Source organism: Melospiza melodia, chromosome 15 (assembly GCF_035770615.1).
Source record: "Melospiza melodia melodia isolate bMelMel2 chromosome 15, bMelMel2.pri, whole genome shotgun sequence".
NCBI classification, from domain to species: Eukaryota; Metazoa; Chordata; class Aves; order Passeriformes; family Passerellidae; genus Melospiza; species Melospiza melodia.
In genome coordinates, this window is record NC_086208.1 from 10,313,908 (window position 1) to 10,331,214 (window position 17,307).

Genomic DNA, 17,307 nt, shown 5'->3' on the forward strand with positions numbered 1-17,307 from the left:
CTGACTCTTAACCAGAAAAGCCCCAGAAACTGACCTGCATGAGAAGCAAACTTGGAGGCTTTGTTTTACTCTCAAAGCCACATGCTTTCCAATCCACATTCAATATTTTATTTCGACAGACAACCAGAGTATGAGTCACTGCCAGTTCAGTTTCTATCTGTGGATGTACCTGCTAGAAAATCTATGCCTACTACTGATTGTTTAAATACTAAAGACATACATAGCTTAAAATATCCAAAGGACGCCTCAGACACATCTCATGTATTAGAAGCTATACACTTAATTCTGAGAAATCATGGCATTTTCACTCATATTTGCTATTTTTACATTGCATGTGACAAACACGTATCATTTACATTTGATTTTTAATTATTTAATTAGATTTTTTCTTATTTTAAAAACATATAATTAAAATAAGGTTTAAAGAATGAATATTCTGACAAAATATTAACTGTAACCATTTGATGTCAAACAGTACTTTTAAACAAACTGTTCACTTTGTTTTCTAATTGCACATCTAAGTCATTGTGGTCTATTGTGTAAATACATATTCATGGATTTTGTCTACAGTGCCAACAGCACAAATTATTTACATAAAGTATGTTCTGTAAGTACTAATGATGTGCTAAATCATAAAAATATTACACATGAGTGCACAGAAGCAGTGGAGAATCTTTTCTCCACAACTTACCAGACACTTTTGCTTTTAGAATTGCTATGTTTTAATAAATTAAAGGGATACACAAAATGTGTCTTATGTTACTGCAGAAACTGAACAACTCCAATGAAGGCTAAAACAATGGAGAACAATGGTGGAGTATTTCAGAAGAAAAGCTACAAGAAGAACCAAAAACTTTACCCTATGTTTCTTCATAAAAGACTTCAGTGGGGCCAAAGAAAAACACGAGGTAAGGCCCACTTGTTCCTGCCAAAGGTGCCAAAACAGGTGACAGAAACAGGGATGTATCTCTCCTTCTGTGCCCGAAGGGTAAGGGGAGAAGGTCATACCTTCCTTTACTGCCTTATAGGACTAAGGCATAAGCACCTGGTAAAACAGTAGCTGCAAACCCAGGCAGGAGCACACTTCCCTCCCTCCAGTACTCTCTGGAAACTCCATAGCTCCACATCTTCCTCATGCTGTCCTCAAGCTGTCCTCTCCCTAACATACATCACAGGAGCATGAGATGGGTTGAACTACAAAGAACAATATTTACCATTTTAGTACATGCCATTCCATTACATTCTGCAGTTGTTAATGTTTTTCCACTGTTGTTGCATAAAAAGGATGCTAAAACCACAAACTGAAATGGCCAGTTATGTGGGAAAACTCTTATCAACCGGGAAAGCAAAAAAATGGCAAAGTAAAAAATACAGAAGCAAAGCAGACCACACACTGAGTTTCAAAAGATATTCAGAACTAAAAGGATAACTACTTTGCATAATATTAGAGACCTCAGCTGAGTGCAACCCCCCCACTGACTTTTGTCAATATGTTGTTCAGATAGTTACAGGCATTTGTGGGAAAAAGTCTCCCCCAAAATTCTTTCCAGAAACTTCATATGTCGTAAAAAAAAATCTCAATCTTCTACATTCTAAGAGACAAGAACCACGTTCAAATGAGAATACAGAGTACTTTACAGTTGGCATCTCAGATATGAATCCTACTCAATATCAAACACTCAACTCATGTTTAGCCATTGAGTTCTCTGTTCGTTGAATGAATTTAATTTTACATTTTTTTCCCCTGGGTCTGGGGAACCTTTCTTGAAAACTTAAAATACAAACATTTCTAGGAAAAGTCATCTCTCTGAAAACCTTCATTTTCAAAGAATCTTGGTTTTTCTGATGAAAAGCTGTTCCACTTAAAACCTTGGGCAACTCCGTACCTCTAGTACCTACAGAAGTGTCACCTGAAGAAAGTCAGCACAATTAGATTCAGAAGATATGTACTGAGCCTGAGAAGGAAATGCTCTAAAGCTTGTAAGCCTAGGTATTAACATACAGCACACATAGTGTCTGGTTTATAATCCTTGAAATCTGAAGGAAATTCCAAAGCATGTCAAGATCAGCCAATTGTCAAGAGCTGTCTCTCTATCACTACAACTTTTGTCGTATACATGCTCATGTCTTCCAGTGAACAGAAATAAGGTATTTTCTGGAAAACAAGGAGGACTGGAATTACTGTTAAAAAGTGGCAAATGAAAATAGCTTCCAATAAGACTGCTTTGGGTTTGATTTGGCAAAAAAAAGAAGCATCTCCAAAAGCCCATCTCTGAGTCATTCTTCAGTTTCATCATAGAAAGCTACACTTCCCTTCCTGTGGTGAAAGTATGTCTGGTGACTCAGAGGTTATTTGTCTTAAATACTGACCACTGAACTATTTTACATACCTTAGTAGCTTCACAGACTCAAAAGAGCAATATCAGAGACACAGAAGAAATACTTACTTGACTTTGAACCACAGGAGGGGGCTATCTGACCATTTGGGCATGTGCACATGTTTGGTCTAGAGCAAAATCCATCCCCACAGGAATGTCTGCAGATTGCTATTAAGAAAACATAAATGCCTTTAAAATATGTCTCAAAAACCTCAAACACATAAAAAAACACCTGACAGAAAATTCAGTACCATAACATAAATACCCACAAACTCATTAAACCGCATATAACAGATCCCAAAACAGTTCCTCCCATTCATCTGCATCTTTATGGGGGGCAGCTAAGACCTAGACCTTCACCATCTGCTATAAAAAGGCCTGGGTACATGCCACAGACCACACTAGATATGGGGAGATTTCCCTGGAAAAGTGAAACTGTTTTCCATTTTACTAGACCTTCCTGGAGGAAGGATGGCGCTGAGGCAGCAACATAATGCTTCCTTTATTTCTGCACCACACACAGACAAGAGCAGTCATTCCCATCTGACAGCATGCTGCTGCAGGATCTCTGGAGAGAGTCTTATCAACTTTGGGCAAAGTGCCTTTAGGAGTTATTTCTGGTACACTGTTCTACTACATGAATATGCATATAGCACTAGGATGTATGCATACATTACATATTTCAGGGTTATGGTCCAGAGAAGTGGAGAAAATGCATTTGCTGGCCTGATGCTGTTGCCTCCTTCCATTAACCTACATAGATTAACATATTGCACTCATTCCCAGGAGTTTACACACCCCTTGGAAGCCTTTACTAGAGACTTAAACAGAACATGTGGACGAGATTAATCTTTTGTTAAATATTGGTATCACATCACTGTGCTGTAGCCCATGAAACTTTGTATATTAGCTTAATACATTTTAAATGGTAAAGCAATCATGCATAGCTGCTATTGAAAACACACATAGAGAAACACATTTCAGTTCTGGTGTACAATTAAAACCACCCTGAGACACAGAAGGACAAAGATAAACATCAGTCATAGCACAAAACGAGATTGACTTACGGACTATGCATTGGTTTCCACCAGGTAACGTTTTCCATCCAGGGCAGCAGTAGGCATTGTAACGTGATCCACACACATTTGGTCTGGGAAAAAATAAAAAGAATAAGGATGAATTCTTATTTTTACTCAGAAATATGTTTTAGAAGTAGAGACCTAAAATGGCAAAGATAAATCACTACAATATACATTTCAAGAATTAAATTTAGAAGTGTTGTATGTTTTTGGCCTGTAGTTTTTGGGGTTTTTAGGTAACATAAACTTCTGTAAATTAAAAATTACATTACATGCACAAAATCAAATCAGTAATATCTGAACAACAGGAATAGAATGGGGAAACTTTGTCTCACAACACTCCATATCTGAAGAAGTAACCATCCAGGTTTTTTGAGCAAAACTCACACACTTAAATAAAAAATTAGCATCCAGCATCATTAATAATCACTCTTTGAGTAGGAATTTTAAATCTTCCTGTTGCTTTCTTTTCTGTACTCTAAAGCTGTATTTATTATTACTGTTCCCCGTTTTGTCCATGAACAAAGCTATGTATGTGTGAGTGAAACATGCCAACAAGAACATTAGCCAAATAAACGAATCAAAATATGTTAATTCTTCATTAGGAAAAATTACTACCAAAAATAATCAAGGATGTCAGTGTATTTAGTGATAGAGTGCTATGAAATTAGTATGAGGGGCCTACTTCGCTCCTTAAATGAGGAGAAATCTACAGGAATTTTCCTTTCCAACCCATTCCTCTCACCCACATTTACCCTGTCAAATAACTTTATTACTAGAGTTTATGACAGCTGAAAGCTGACAGGACATGACACTATTCCTATCAGGATTTTATTGATAAAAATAGAAAAGTTTAAATTATTCTATATCTCTGATACATAGAAGGACAGTTGATTCTTTTAATCTATCTTGTCCCATTTATTTGACGTATCTATTCATGCAAATAAAGCTAGTAAGAATACTTTAAAAAATGGGAACATGTGCCTTCTTTTGTTTTACACTTAATAATCTTAGCACAGGAAAATTTTACAAACTCTGCTAATATTGTGAGCAATTACTCAATAGCTTAATGCAGCTAGAAACTTCCTAGGAACTGCTATATTAAAATATTGTATACAGTTAGAGACAGATTGAAATGTTTACTGTTTTAAGAAGGGTTCTATATTATTATTTTGTCCTTGGTCTTTCAGAAAGTTCTTCATTGCTAGTACTGCAATGTTTAAGTAAACAATAGTTACTTCATATGGTGAGGCCACTTAAGACAAACAATCTCAATATATACAAACATTTCTTTATGCACATTTTCCAACTAACAAAAGTTATATACTCTGTTTATTTAGGGATATGCAATACTAATGCAATTTCAAGTATTCTGACTACACCAATTTCAGTGACACCTATTCTTTCCAACCATGGCCAGAATCTGCTTAAGTCAAAGCAAGTACTACCATTACCTTCCACTGGTTCTGGATAATTACAAAGTAGTAACAGAGGTGAATGTGAGCAACACAATTGGACTTGTTGCAGGCTCCTTCCTGCAACTGCTGTTACAGGCTCAAAGTCTTATTCATTTAATTCCAATGTATTCAGTTTTAGTAATGTCAGCCACTTCCCTGCAGGGCTATAACCATGTAACTTTCCTGGAGTTCCCTGTTCATCAATGCCAAATGTTGCTCCACAATCATCTGCCAAGTAAGACTGGCAAGCAGACAAGTGAGATTGCTTTTCACCTTCTCCAGTCAGAAGAAATAAAGGAACTTATCCAGACAGATAGAATGGGTTTGTTGCTACCTGTTACAACCAATGGCATAAACCACCCATTTCCTCTTCCAGCTGGTGAGGATCTATAGAAGGCTGACCATAAAGTGATGTTTATGTACTCTGCCAAATTTCAGTCTCAGCAAGTATGTCACTGTGGGGACCATCTGGTCCACGTTAAGAGTCAAAAGCAGATTTCTGTGTCACAGAGAAACCTGGTTTTTTCCAAATGGGACTCTGGAAAACCTAGATGTGCCAGCAACTATGAAGTCAGAGACCCTGAGAGCCTTGAAGCTGTCCACAGGGTAGGCTAAGCCATACAACCAGGAGCCTCCAACTCCAGTGCAGTGAGCTTAGCTTTGAAAGAAAAAAAAAAAAGTCATCAAACTGTACTTCCATGGAACAGTTTGAGCCTGACAAGTGCATTTTCCAGTGGAACACTTTTTCATCAGAAAGCTGCTGTCTAGCTTATAAAAGAAACCTATATTAAAGTCTGAATGTTGCTTCTTTGAGACTAAGAACACTCTAAGGGAGTGTTCTTACATCGTGCATATTTGTAAAATGACTTTGAAAATAATTAATTTTGAAGGTTAAATTAATTGATATTTATGAGGTGATCAGACACTATAGCAATAAATCCCCATAAATAAAGTATTCAAGGCAATAATAAATCATTTACCTCATGTAAAATCATGGAATCCATCAATCAAATTGTAAAGGCTCTATCATGGCACTTGCTTTGAACAGTTACCCACTGTGTGTTGAATAGAGCATATTTTCCTGCTGATATTATAAGCTATGAACACTAAAAAAGTGTTTTATATTCTTATAAAACTGTTTTCCTGAACAGCACTTGAAAGAGAATGCAGTTATAAAATCTGATTTGTAATGATAAAATAAGCAAAAACATATCTGTATACCCTGAAACTACCTACAGCACCTTCCTTTCACTCCAAAGCCGAGATAAGGAACAGAGGATCTCAGAACAAAGCTATTACCATTGAAATTTTAAAAGTCTTACATTTTATTTTAGAGACACTTAATGAACTTGTAAAGTACAAAAGGATTTCTGTAATGGTATGGTGCTGAGAGACAGGATGGCTGATGCCCAGACTTTCATCAAAGATGTCTAAATTAAACAAGATATTGTGTCTTTGATTAATGATACACAAGCAGAAATTCAGTAGCAAAGTGAGTTGAATTATCAAAAGACATTAGACATGAGTCATCAGCTAGAAAAATCTTGGAACAGCAGAGAGAAAAAGGTTCATCTGGAAATTCTGATAACTAACACCTGAGAGTGATAGGTTTGCACAGATATCGACAGCACCTGCATGCACCAAACTAGAATATATTCTTTGCAGAAGCAGCCACAGGGCCCTACAGCCATTACCAAGGAAAGCCGTGCGGGTTCCTCCCCAGCGTGTGCAGAATGAGCCGGGCAGAGCTGCAGCATCAGCTCCTGGAGATGCACCACTGCCTCTGGCTGGCACAGCCTCTCAAATAAAAGGTCTCCTCTCTCCACAGGGCAACACTGATGTCACCCACAGAAAGGACAGGCTGGGGCTGTCCCTCCCATGCTTCCAGAGCCCTGGCTCAGCAGGGATGTGAGGCTGCCCGGCTCCCCCAACCTGCAGCCACTACCAAGGCACTGTGCATGGATTGGCAGAGTGGGCACATAGAGGTAAAATAATGAGAAACAAATCATGCTAAGCTTGGCAGAGTCTTCTTATCAGCTATAACCAGGCAGCGAGGGTACATGACAGCGAGATAAGTGAGGGAGACTCTCAGTAGCCTGTGTGAAGCCAGCAGCAGTGAACACCCAGCCCAGGAATGGCAGGGACACCTCTGGCATTGGGACTGTCCTCATCAAAGCCCCGTGCTGCAGCCTGCCAGGGGGGAGGGCTAATTCTCTACATCCCCACTCTGCCCTGCCTGTGACCCCTCGAGGAAATTACAGCCCTCTCCGGAAGAAAGCATTGCCCATCTGCAACTCCCATGGGAGGAAGAGTTCCTGGCACTGCTGTGAGCGAGGCTTCAGGCAGAAATTGTGTCAGCAGCACTGCCATGCACCGGCCAATGCTGGCGTAATCCACGCTGAATCAAACCCAAAGCACAGGTCTCAAATAAATTACACTGAGACCAGACAGAGTGGGCAGAGGGCAGCTTAGAGAGCAAGAGAAACAGCTGACCACCAGTTAGAGAGCTGGGATGCAGGGATACCAGGAAGGGTTTCCCATAGCTCCCTCAACTCGTTTTTTCTCTCCCTAGGAAAACACCCGGGGACTTTTCCTTGCAAATGAACAACTTCTATTAACTATTTGACTGCAGTGGTTAGCATATGACCCAGTTTTCTGGCAGAAAAATACCATTTAAAGCAATATCATCAGCCAGGGGTTGTCTTTAGAGAAAGCTTTACCTATTTTCCTTCTTATGTGGGTAACTGCTAGCTGCTAAAACTGTACCCAGAACTATTTGCTGATCATGTCCACATAAAATTGGAGTGATGTTTCCATGCTTGCACTGGGCAGTTAAAAAGAATGGCAAACTGCACCTGAAAAAATGGGAGGCTGGTCTTAAAAATGTGCTTGTTAAGGCTCCAGAATGTGATGATGAATTGCTTTTACTAGTAGGTTTCAAGAGACACAAAATCAGATTTATACTTTTTGCTGTAAACCAGCTTTATGTACCTACCTAAATTTCTCAGTGTCTCAGAATTAATACTAAATGCACAGACTGGAGCAGCTCTGTTGACTCCACTGGAGTTTTACTCAGCTTTCCTACAGAATCAAGAACTTCCATCAGCAGATACAGTCCAAACTTTAGTGGACACAGCAATGAGCAACCTGATTTAAGTTCACCCTGCTCTGAGTGGGGGTTGGACCACATGGCCTTCCAAGATCCCTCCTCACCCAGATGACACAAGCCAAGTATGCATAAATTAGAGGTCAGTATCTAAAGCACCTCCTTTTGCTGGGCTTGCACCTACCCCCTCCTCCAAGGAGCAGTGAGCAAAGCAGAACTGGGAAGGGAAGATCTGATTCTTGAAGCTATTTATTTCAATCATATAAAAGGAAACCCTACGAAACTATGCTATACTCTGGAACAAACATAAAATTTAGCTTCTATTATACTATAAAGAATAAGCATGCGCTTTTAAGCAATATATATATTTTTACATAGAAAGGATTGCATGTGATGTACTCATTTTTACACTGCAATAAGCAAAGCTGTGCCATGCAGAGAGCCTAATATGATAACTATTTCTCACTCTGACAGTGAGGATACTGCTGTCCCAGAATCCTGGCTTAGTTCGACTAAAAAAATAACATGCTGAGCAGCCCTACGGGTATCTTTGGCTCTGGCCTAAAGTTCAAAATGACATGCAAGTTTCCTGCAGCAAACCTGAACACTTTTCTAACCCTAACCTCCATCATACTGTGACAGCTAAATACAGCAATCCAACAACAGCATTAACATTAAGAGAATTCTTCCACAATTGCTCTGAAAATCCAACCCTGTCTTTTGCAGGGACACGCTCATCTAACCTGACAGCCAGGCATTGTTCTCATTCATAGCCAGGGACAGACGCGTTTCTGGCATGTATTCCTTCATTGTTCCACTTGAGAATGTCAACGGGTCCAGTTCAAAACCCATCTACATGGCTGTGTAAAACACATAAAGTACAAGGACATCACCAAAAGAAACCATCTGCCAGTGGACAAGTGAGGGGATAAACAGGAAGGATCCCTCAGGTACTTTCTTAAAACACACTCCAAAAAAAAAAAACAAACTAAAAAGATATATTCAGAGGACAAGAAGTCTTTTCTATCTGGTAGCACTAAAACATCCCATGGGAAATGGATCTAACTGTGGGCTAAGGCAATGCTTAGCTGTCACTTCCAAGAGGGGAACAGGGAGAGATAATTTCACATCTCCAGGTCTACTCCCCACACTCACCATGTACCCACTAATGGCTCCTGAGGGGACAAACCTCTACCAGTTTTCCAAGGGAAAGCACCCAGGGAGCTGAGGATTTCCACCACCCATGCCCAAGCTGAGCAGCAGCACAAGGGCTGGTGTGGGACACACTGGCCAGCCAAACCCAAGGCCAGCCAGGCCCTCGTTGAGGCTTCCCTGGAGGCTGAAAGTTGTGCTGGTACCACCCACCATCCCCCTCATGGAGGACATCAATCCTTTAAGGAGTCTCCTATACCTCACACTTGCATCAATACTGGCAGAGAATGCACTTAGGTGTTAAGCAATACCATTAATTTGTGTATTAAGTGCTCTCCCTTAGGCTACTGAAGATTTATTTTCGGTAAGTTATCAGTATTTCTCCTCCCTTCACTACACAATATTCTACCCTTTGTCTCTCTCCTTGCTGGGACAGTGACTCCACATTTTCAAAAGGTTAATTACCTGCACATCTGCCATAAGGAAATAGGAAAACCTTGCTTTAGCTCAACTTGTCCCTAGCAGACACTGGTAATTTACTCTGTACACAGGGAAGAGAAAAAGATGGAATATTAAAGGGAAAAACAAAGAAGAGAATAAACAGGAAAATAACGTTCCTGAAAGGAAACAAATTTTAGTCTGAAACCTCAGCTGAACATCACTGGATATTCTGATGTCCTCCAGCAAAATATGAGAGAGAGGGAAGCTTGAAAAAGAGGATGAAAATGATTAAGCCTGTAGACAAAAGAACTGTGGCTTTCATTTGGTATTTCTGAGGCTATAATGGTCATGAATCATTTCATAAAATGAGAAGTAGAAAGGAAAACAACAGATTCTCCAGCAAGTCAACATTGAAAATATTTTTCCAGATAAAAGCTAGACCTCCTTCATACTTCAGTCAAGATCTATAAGCAAAACCAGAAGGCAGAGGTTTTAATTTAACAGGCTATATTTTATATCCCAATGTACCTTCCAAAGAAGAGCCCAACTTTACTGAACTGTCACAAAAACCAAATTATTGTCCTCATGCCTGTGTCATACCTGCACACCAGCCTTAGCATGAATGAGGCTGTTCAGTAGGTCTGAAATCCTTTAAAAAGATTAAACAAATAAAACTAGGTGGGAAGGTCAGAATGGATGAGTAAACAAACAAAGGAGAAATATAAGATTGAAAAGCTACAAATATATTTCCCAGCACAGTGCAATGGTTAATCAGAAACACTCCAGGCCACAATTGCTCCATTCTTCAAAAATATTTACTGAGTCTGGGGAGCAAGACCAAAGTGACAGACATGCTTCTATATCCTCTTCATCTTTAGGGTTCAGCAGGGACATGAAGAAGAATGAGATGGGATACATACTCATTGCAAAACAAAAAAGTTAATGATTCATTTCTTACTATTTTCATACATGCACATTCAAAGATTTCGAGGTCCTAAAGTCTTATTTAAGTAGAGATGGTCTCCTATTACCCAATTTCTACCAAGAGGAAATTTTCCTAGTGATCCATACAGCTAAATATTTGGGGTCCTTCTTTTGGGTAATACTAAGAATTCTAACAATCACAGGTTGCTCAGTCCATGAACATATTTAAAGTGACCCTTGTCAAAAACTGTATTGAAGTTCATACACTAAACATTCAAGCTTGCAGGATGGAAGAGGAATGACAAAGACTGTCCTAAGTGAGCAGCAATGCTGAGCAACACACCACAGGAAAGGAAAATAAACATACAGGGAAACAGAAGCTGTAATCTGATTTGATAAGCACGACTGTCAGTGAAGCTGACAGATGGACTGTTCCTGCCAAGCTCTGACCCAAAGATCCTCCCTTTGCTCCCATATCAACGGAGAACAGCCCTACACTTACTTCAAGTCTGCATCCTCGAGCCCAGCACAGCCCCAAAGGTTCTGACACTGGTGTGAAGGTGTACATGGAGCAGAACTTATCCAGTGACCAAGGGCAACTGACCCAGGAGATACAGAATCTGATAAACAACCTGTGGAACCACCACTGAATACAAAATGTATCCTGCTGGCTCACAACAGAGGAGAAGTCTAATTTCATAATACTTAAGTAGGCTCTTGAGCAGCTATGCCAAGCCAGAGTTTCTTCTGTCTCCTCAGAGCAATTGTCTCAGGAAATCTGCACTGCAAACTGCAAATTATTGCACTCTGCTCCAACAAGACACACTTCCTGCAGGTGCTGTTCTCCCCCCAACTCTTTATGCCTCCAGTTTCTAAACACAGTACACCCCTGTCAGTAAAAGTTCAATTAAACACTAACAAACTGAGATGAGAAAGTCTCCAGAAAGTCACCACGACACATAAGATGAGATAACCACACACCAAATCCACAGAAGAAAATTATTATCTGGAAAACAAAGAAAAAAAGAAAGTACGATCCATGACATGTCTTGTGTCTGAGTAAGGGCTATGGGATTAATCTGTTTCTAACCTGCCAAGCAATTATGTCATAGCAACAATCACCCTTAAAGGACCCCTCAGGATGCACCTTCCTACAGTGGGACACAAAGTGACAACCCTGATGTGAAATACACAAATCCCACCACAGGCCAGCTGTGACTGGTCCTGCAGCATCAGGGGCAGCCAGCCTGATAAAGCCAACAGCTAAGCAGACAAAAATTAATAAATAGATAAATGAGGGGAAGAAAGGAAAAGAATTACATCCAGTCTTGCCTTCTGATGTTCAACATGTCAACTTGGCACAGTGGTGCTAGGTCATAGGAAACCTGCTTCATCTTAGTCTCCCAGGCTGATTTTACATTTCTGAAACAATCTTGTTTCAGACAGTCCATCAAGAATACTGCTACACTGTTGATTGTAGCCTTTTTCCTCTGCTTCTCTGTTTATGACCTACTAGAATCAAATGGCAAAAAAGTAATTATCTAATGTATTTTAGGAGAGGCATATGGCTCTTCAAAACCATTTGTGTCCTGCTAGAATATAATATGAGAAAGATCACAAAGAGGAAGACTGGCTAGGCTGTCAGAAACGGAATCATGTGCCTCAGAGCCTCCCACTGAAAGGGAGACCACAATGGTATTCACCAAGAGTTTTAACCACAGGTTGCACTGGCATACCCAAAATGAATAAAGTCCTAATTCTGCCCTACAAACTGCACAGGCCAAGAAGCCTCCCCCCAAAAACTGATAAACCAGAATTTGGATTAAGGCTGTGCCTTCCAAAGAGATGGTGTCCAAATAACACAATTCGGACTACAAGGACCACAAAGCCCTGAAGATGATTTCCTTTTTATTGTTTTTCTCCTGCTCCACAATTCACACCTACACCAAATCACATCATACCAAAAGAGAGGAAACACATATATGAGGAATAGTGCCAATGTCTGTGAACTCATTTCAGTCCAGAACTAGATTTCAAAGGATCATGTAATAACAAAAGAACAGTACTATAATCATTGGCAAATATATTCAGAGAGGTGCAGAATGTTAACACTATGCGTTATTGCCAAAGACTTCGGTTTCCACACTAGGATATGCTGGAATAAAAGTTCCTCATCCTCCATGTAAGCTTTACCCCACAGGCACAGAGGACTGGAAGGAGGCCAGCCAGGCCACCTGGAAGCCAGGTGAGTGCTCCAGCACATGGGGTATTACAGCAACCTGCATGTATTTTTAATTAAGTTTTTTATTTCCAAGTATTCAGGCTGCCCCCACTTGCAGAGTGGCACTGACAAGGTGTGGCACCAGCAGCTGCACAGAGGTGTGCAGGCCACAAGTGGTAAGAAAAATCTTTGAGGTTTTTCAGTATAAACAAATATTTACCAGTACAGAAAGTCTGCTTTTCTTCAGCAGGCTTTTAGTGGTAAAGATTGGTTTAAAACTAAAACCAGAAGCCCTAATTATATAGCTGAACACTAGAATTAAGTTATAGATTAATAAGATTATTCTATTTCAGGGAGCACTGATGCATAAAAAGGGTCAAATCCAACCAAGTTTACTCAGGAAAGTGTATCAGTGGTCTTCATTTGAGATATCCAAAAGAAATTGGTCCAAAAAGCTCAATCTCCTGTTGAATACCTTTAATGCAAGACTTTAATGAATCCTTTTGGAGCCAACTATTCTGTTCTCCAATATTCACTATCATTTTGACTTAATAAAAATTAAGAAGATAAATAATTCTTGCACAAGTACATTTAATTAGTCTCCTAATTAGAAACATGTCAAAATTCAGCTATCTTGAAGAAATTTCAGTTCTTTCAAAATTTCTGCTATTTGTTAAGCAAATCGTTGCTTTCTTTGGTCATTCTACTGAGAAGAGACTGATAAACAAGACAAACATCGCTTAAAATGTTATTAAGAACTGACTGATACTCATTAGTGTTTGAAGTCTTCTAGCATCATCAGAAAATGAGAAATCCTAATTAATTCTAAGACTTTGGGTACAATACTTCTTGTATTCAGACAAATACTAATCAAATCACCAGTAAATTTTTTTTTGCTTTATATTCAAATGATTGAAACACATAGGAATGGTTGTGTTCAAGTATATATTGTTTAAAAAGAACTTCCTGTTCATGGCCAGTTTTGTAGAGTTTAATTCTTACAGAATTTGACACTGCATTCTTGGGTGCTTAGGGGTAGCAGGATAATGGCTTGATGCCTTACAGCTCAATACAGTAAGTATAAGTCACAATAACTGTGATGAGTTCTGGGGATCTGGAGAAGTGTCTCACTAGCAGCTTATTATTTTAACTTGCTGATTTGTAATGGACTACAGCACCATTTCCATGACCAGAGAGTCTAGTTATATTTTTTTAATAATTACTGCCTTTATTCTGCTTGCTTTCTGATCACTTAGAGGCATCAGGCACCAGCACATAAATATCCATTGAGTTAGGCCAAACACAGATGGCATTAAAAGGACTTCACCTTTAATGCCTCCAAAGCAGGACTGATTCAAACTTTGAATACACTACATGAGCAGCAAGTGTAACATCTTAAAATGAGAACCTAAGAGGCACTTCCAAGTAATTTATAATTATTTAATTTAAAATATGCTTCTAGAATCACATTATACATTTGGACAGCTCATTGCCATAAACAATGAGGCAAAGGTCACATAGATGAAAGCAAACATCTCCTGCAGTCAACAGCTTGCAGTAAAAAATGTTTAGTAGGAAAAATCATGAGAACTGAAACAGATCTTCAGCCTCTTCATTTTAACATACAAGACCAGTATTCACACACAGAATAACCTCAATACTTTCAAATGCTTTAAGACTTCCAATAGTCATTATAATCAAACACAGAAAATGACTGAAGTGTAAAAGGGTTTTCTTTAAAAATGTATCCCCATGTGCCTTACAATAAGAGCAGGAGTTCACTTCAAAATGAAAAGAAAGTCTTAGTCAACTGTAATAACATGGAAATAAAGCTTCCCAGCATCTGTTATGACTTGTATTACAATTAACAGATTCCCAAATGTATTTGTACTGATGAATAAGTTAAAAAAATACCATGTCTTCTTGTAAAATCATATTTTTAGTGCTTTAGTCCTCCAATTACAATGAAAAATGTATGTACACTTCCTATACATTCAAAATATATTTTCCATCTGTCCTTCCAAATTTGTTCCAACCTTGTCTGTTAGAATGACAATTCTTTTTATTCACATTGTACAGTACAGTACCACACCTAAGAAAGTGCTCACAACTTCTAAACTGGAAATATCCAGCAGCATTCACCCAACAATGATCAAAATTGTTCTCCAAGCAATTAGGAAACTCTATATACAGCCTCAAATCAGGGTTACAAAAGAAGGTCAAACAAGAAACCAAACTAATAATTTGTTTTGTCTTTTTCTCAGTTCATCTGGCAAATTATTACATCCTTGTTAAGAATCTGCTTCCCAGGAGCACTCATTCATGTTGGCAATATTCCAAAAAACTGACCAAGATACAGAAAAACTAAAATTTATGTTGAAATTAGCTCCAGATTCACAGATTACTAAGCAGATATATAACTCACAGATAACATGCGATAAAAGGAAGAATTATTGCAAAGGACATAAAAGATGTCAGGCTTCTGTTAAGTATAAGAATCAACTCATAAGATTAAATACTTACCCTAACCCATTTTAGATTCCAAAAATAATTAACACATTAAATATCATTCCTGGATGCATTATGTCTAAGCAGCACAGTTCAGAGTGACAGTTACACACACCAAAGAAATTCTGTCCTCAGCCAACATGCCTCTAGCTTCCACCAAGTCAGCAAAGTGTGCTAGATGGCATATTCTGTGCCACTGAGCAAACAATTCTGTTTATCAGTTTGATATTATCTCAGAATCCTATTACAACAAAGGTTATTAAAACACTCTAAAGAATGCAGGCACTTTCTAATAAATGTTCTTTTATTATCATATTTTATTGCTTACAATTAGCCCCTCAAACTTTACTGTACGTCCTCCATACCTCCTAGATTTTGTCACATCTACTTTGGATCTGCTTTGTCCAACTATTTCTTTTGTGACAAGGTATAAGGAAATGAAATAAGAGAATCTGATCCTGCAAAATCAGATGAGAAACAATGCTGATAGCTTGCATCCATTTTTGCAGCAAGCTGATCTAAAAACATAAACCCTTTTCAATCAGGCAAGCATTAAAAAAGCCAAGACTGTAAATCCAAATATAGGTAAAAAATACTATAGAACTACGAGGAAGTTAGTAAGAAATTAAAGCACATTCATCAAGGCCTCTAACAAGTTGTAATAGCTCCTTTTTGAGAAAATGGGGGCAAAATAAGCAATAGCTTGTATCCCTTACAGAAGCCTAACTATTTTAATACATTTTTTGTTACATTTCTTCTCTGTCTGACAACAGAAAAAATTTGGCTATGTGGCTGAAAAGGCACACTGGATCACCTGAGAAAGGAAACTTCTTTTTTATAACTTTGTTGCAAACTTTTCACCTTCAGTGAACTAGATTTTCAACTGCACATGCACGCAATGCCTTTCAGCTGACTTCACAACTATTTCTGCATTGGAAAGGTGTTCCATTAGAATGGGGAAAAGTTTGCCTGACGGAGATTTAGTCTTTAAAAAAAACCTCTCTTCTAGGCATGTATCACAATGTTTCTAAAGAAATTAAAGTCTTGTATGTTGAGTTTACTCGTACTAGAGAGTTAGACAGTCCATACGAGAGCAAGATGGATATCACAAAAGGCTCAAGGTGGAGATAAGAGGGGACAGCTGATGGCAAGGGCATGCTGTGGGCTCCAGGCATCACCGTTATTCTGCTTTTATGCAAAGCAGAAGCGCGGGATGCGGGAGGAATGCACGAACCCACAGTGTGCCCTTATCTAAGGCCTTCCTAGAAGATAAATAAGCAACCTCCGCGCTGCTGCGGCTCATCCCCACGAAGCATCGCCCACCCAGAGCTGAAGTGGGGCTGCAGGTCGCAGAGGACCCTGTCGGGCAGGGGGCCGGGAGGGTGGCGGGGCTCCGCGCCCCGAGCCCCGGCGCTGCCCTGCCGGGCTGCAGGCGGCGTCCGGCGCCCCCCAGCCCAAACCGCTCCTCCGTAAGGGCAGCCCCAAGGGGGCTCGGGGAGCTCTCGCACCCCCAGAGCCCCCATCGCCAAGGGGTTCTGGCTGTGGATACACACATACACAGACACACACACACACACGGAGGCAGATGTGCGCCGGCTGCCCGGCCCGCGCCGCGGCACCCCGGGAGGGGCTTGGCCCCGCACCCCGCACCTACCCTTTGAGCGCGTCGTGCCCGCCGCCGTGCCCTCGCCTCTTGGCCCGGCTGGACCGGCTCTCCTTGGCGCTCACCCCCTCGGTGTGCCCGGCGGCGGCGGCACCAGCCTGGGACGCCCACAGCACGGCAACTCCCAGGGCGATCCCCAGCAGCCGCCCCCGCCACATCGCGTCCCCCGAGCCCCCGGGCTGCGAGCGGCCGCTGCCTCCTCTCCGCCGCCGAAGGCTGCCGGTCCCCGCCGCCCTGTCTCCGACCAGCCTCTCCAATGCGAGCTGCGAGGGGAGAAACGAGGAGGAAGAGGAGTTAGAGACCGAGGAAAAGCGGCCGCGGCCACCCCGCGCCCCCCGCCGCCTGCCCCCGCGCCCCGGCCCCCGGCCAGCCCGGCGC

The 17,307-nt window shown here is 40.5% G+C and overlaps 1 protein-coding gene across 3 annotated transcripts in view; it reads right to left on the bottom strand.

The window, feature by feature from the left end:
* FBN1 (fibrillin 1) overlaps positions 1-17,087 on the bottom strand; it is a 141,531-nt gene extending 124,444 nt beyond the window's left edge. For all 3 annotated transcript variants that reach the window (XR_010029624.1, XM_063169737.1, XM_063169738.1), the window contains exons 1-3: positions 16,921-17,087; positions 3,446-3,528; positions 2,448-2,546 (exon numbers count right to left, since the gene is read on the bottom strand). Coding sequence is in view for 2 of the 3 variants with exons in the window: in XM_063169737.1 (XP_063025807.1) it covers positions 2,448-2,546; positions 3,446-3,528; positions 16,921-17,087 (349 nt within the window). In the remaining variant the exon portion in view is untranslated. The remainder of the gene's footprint in view (positions 1-2,447; positions 2,547-3,445; positions 3,529-16,920) is intronic.
* Between the last annotated feature and the right edge of the window lie 220 nt (positions 17,088-17,307).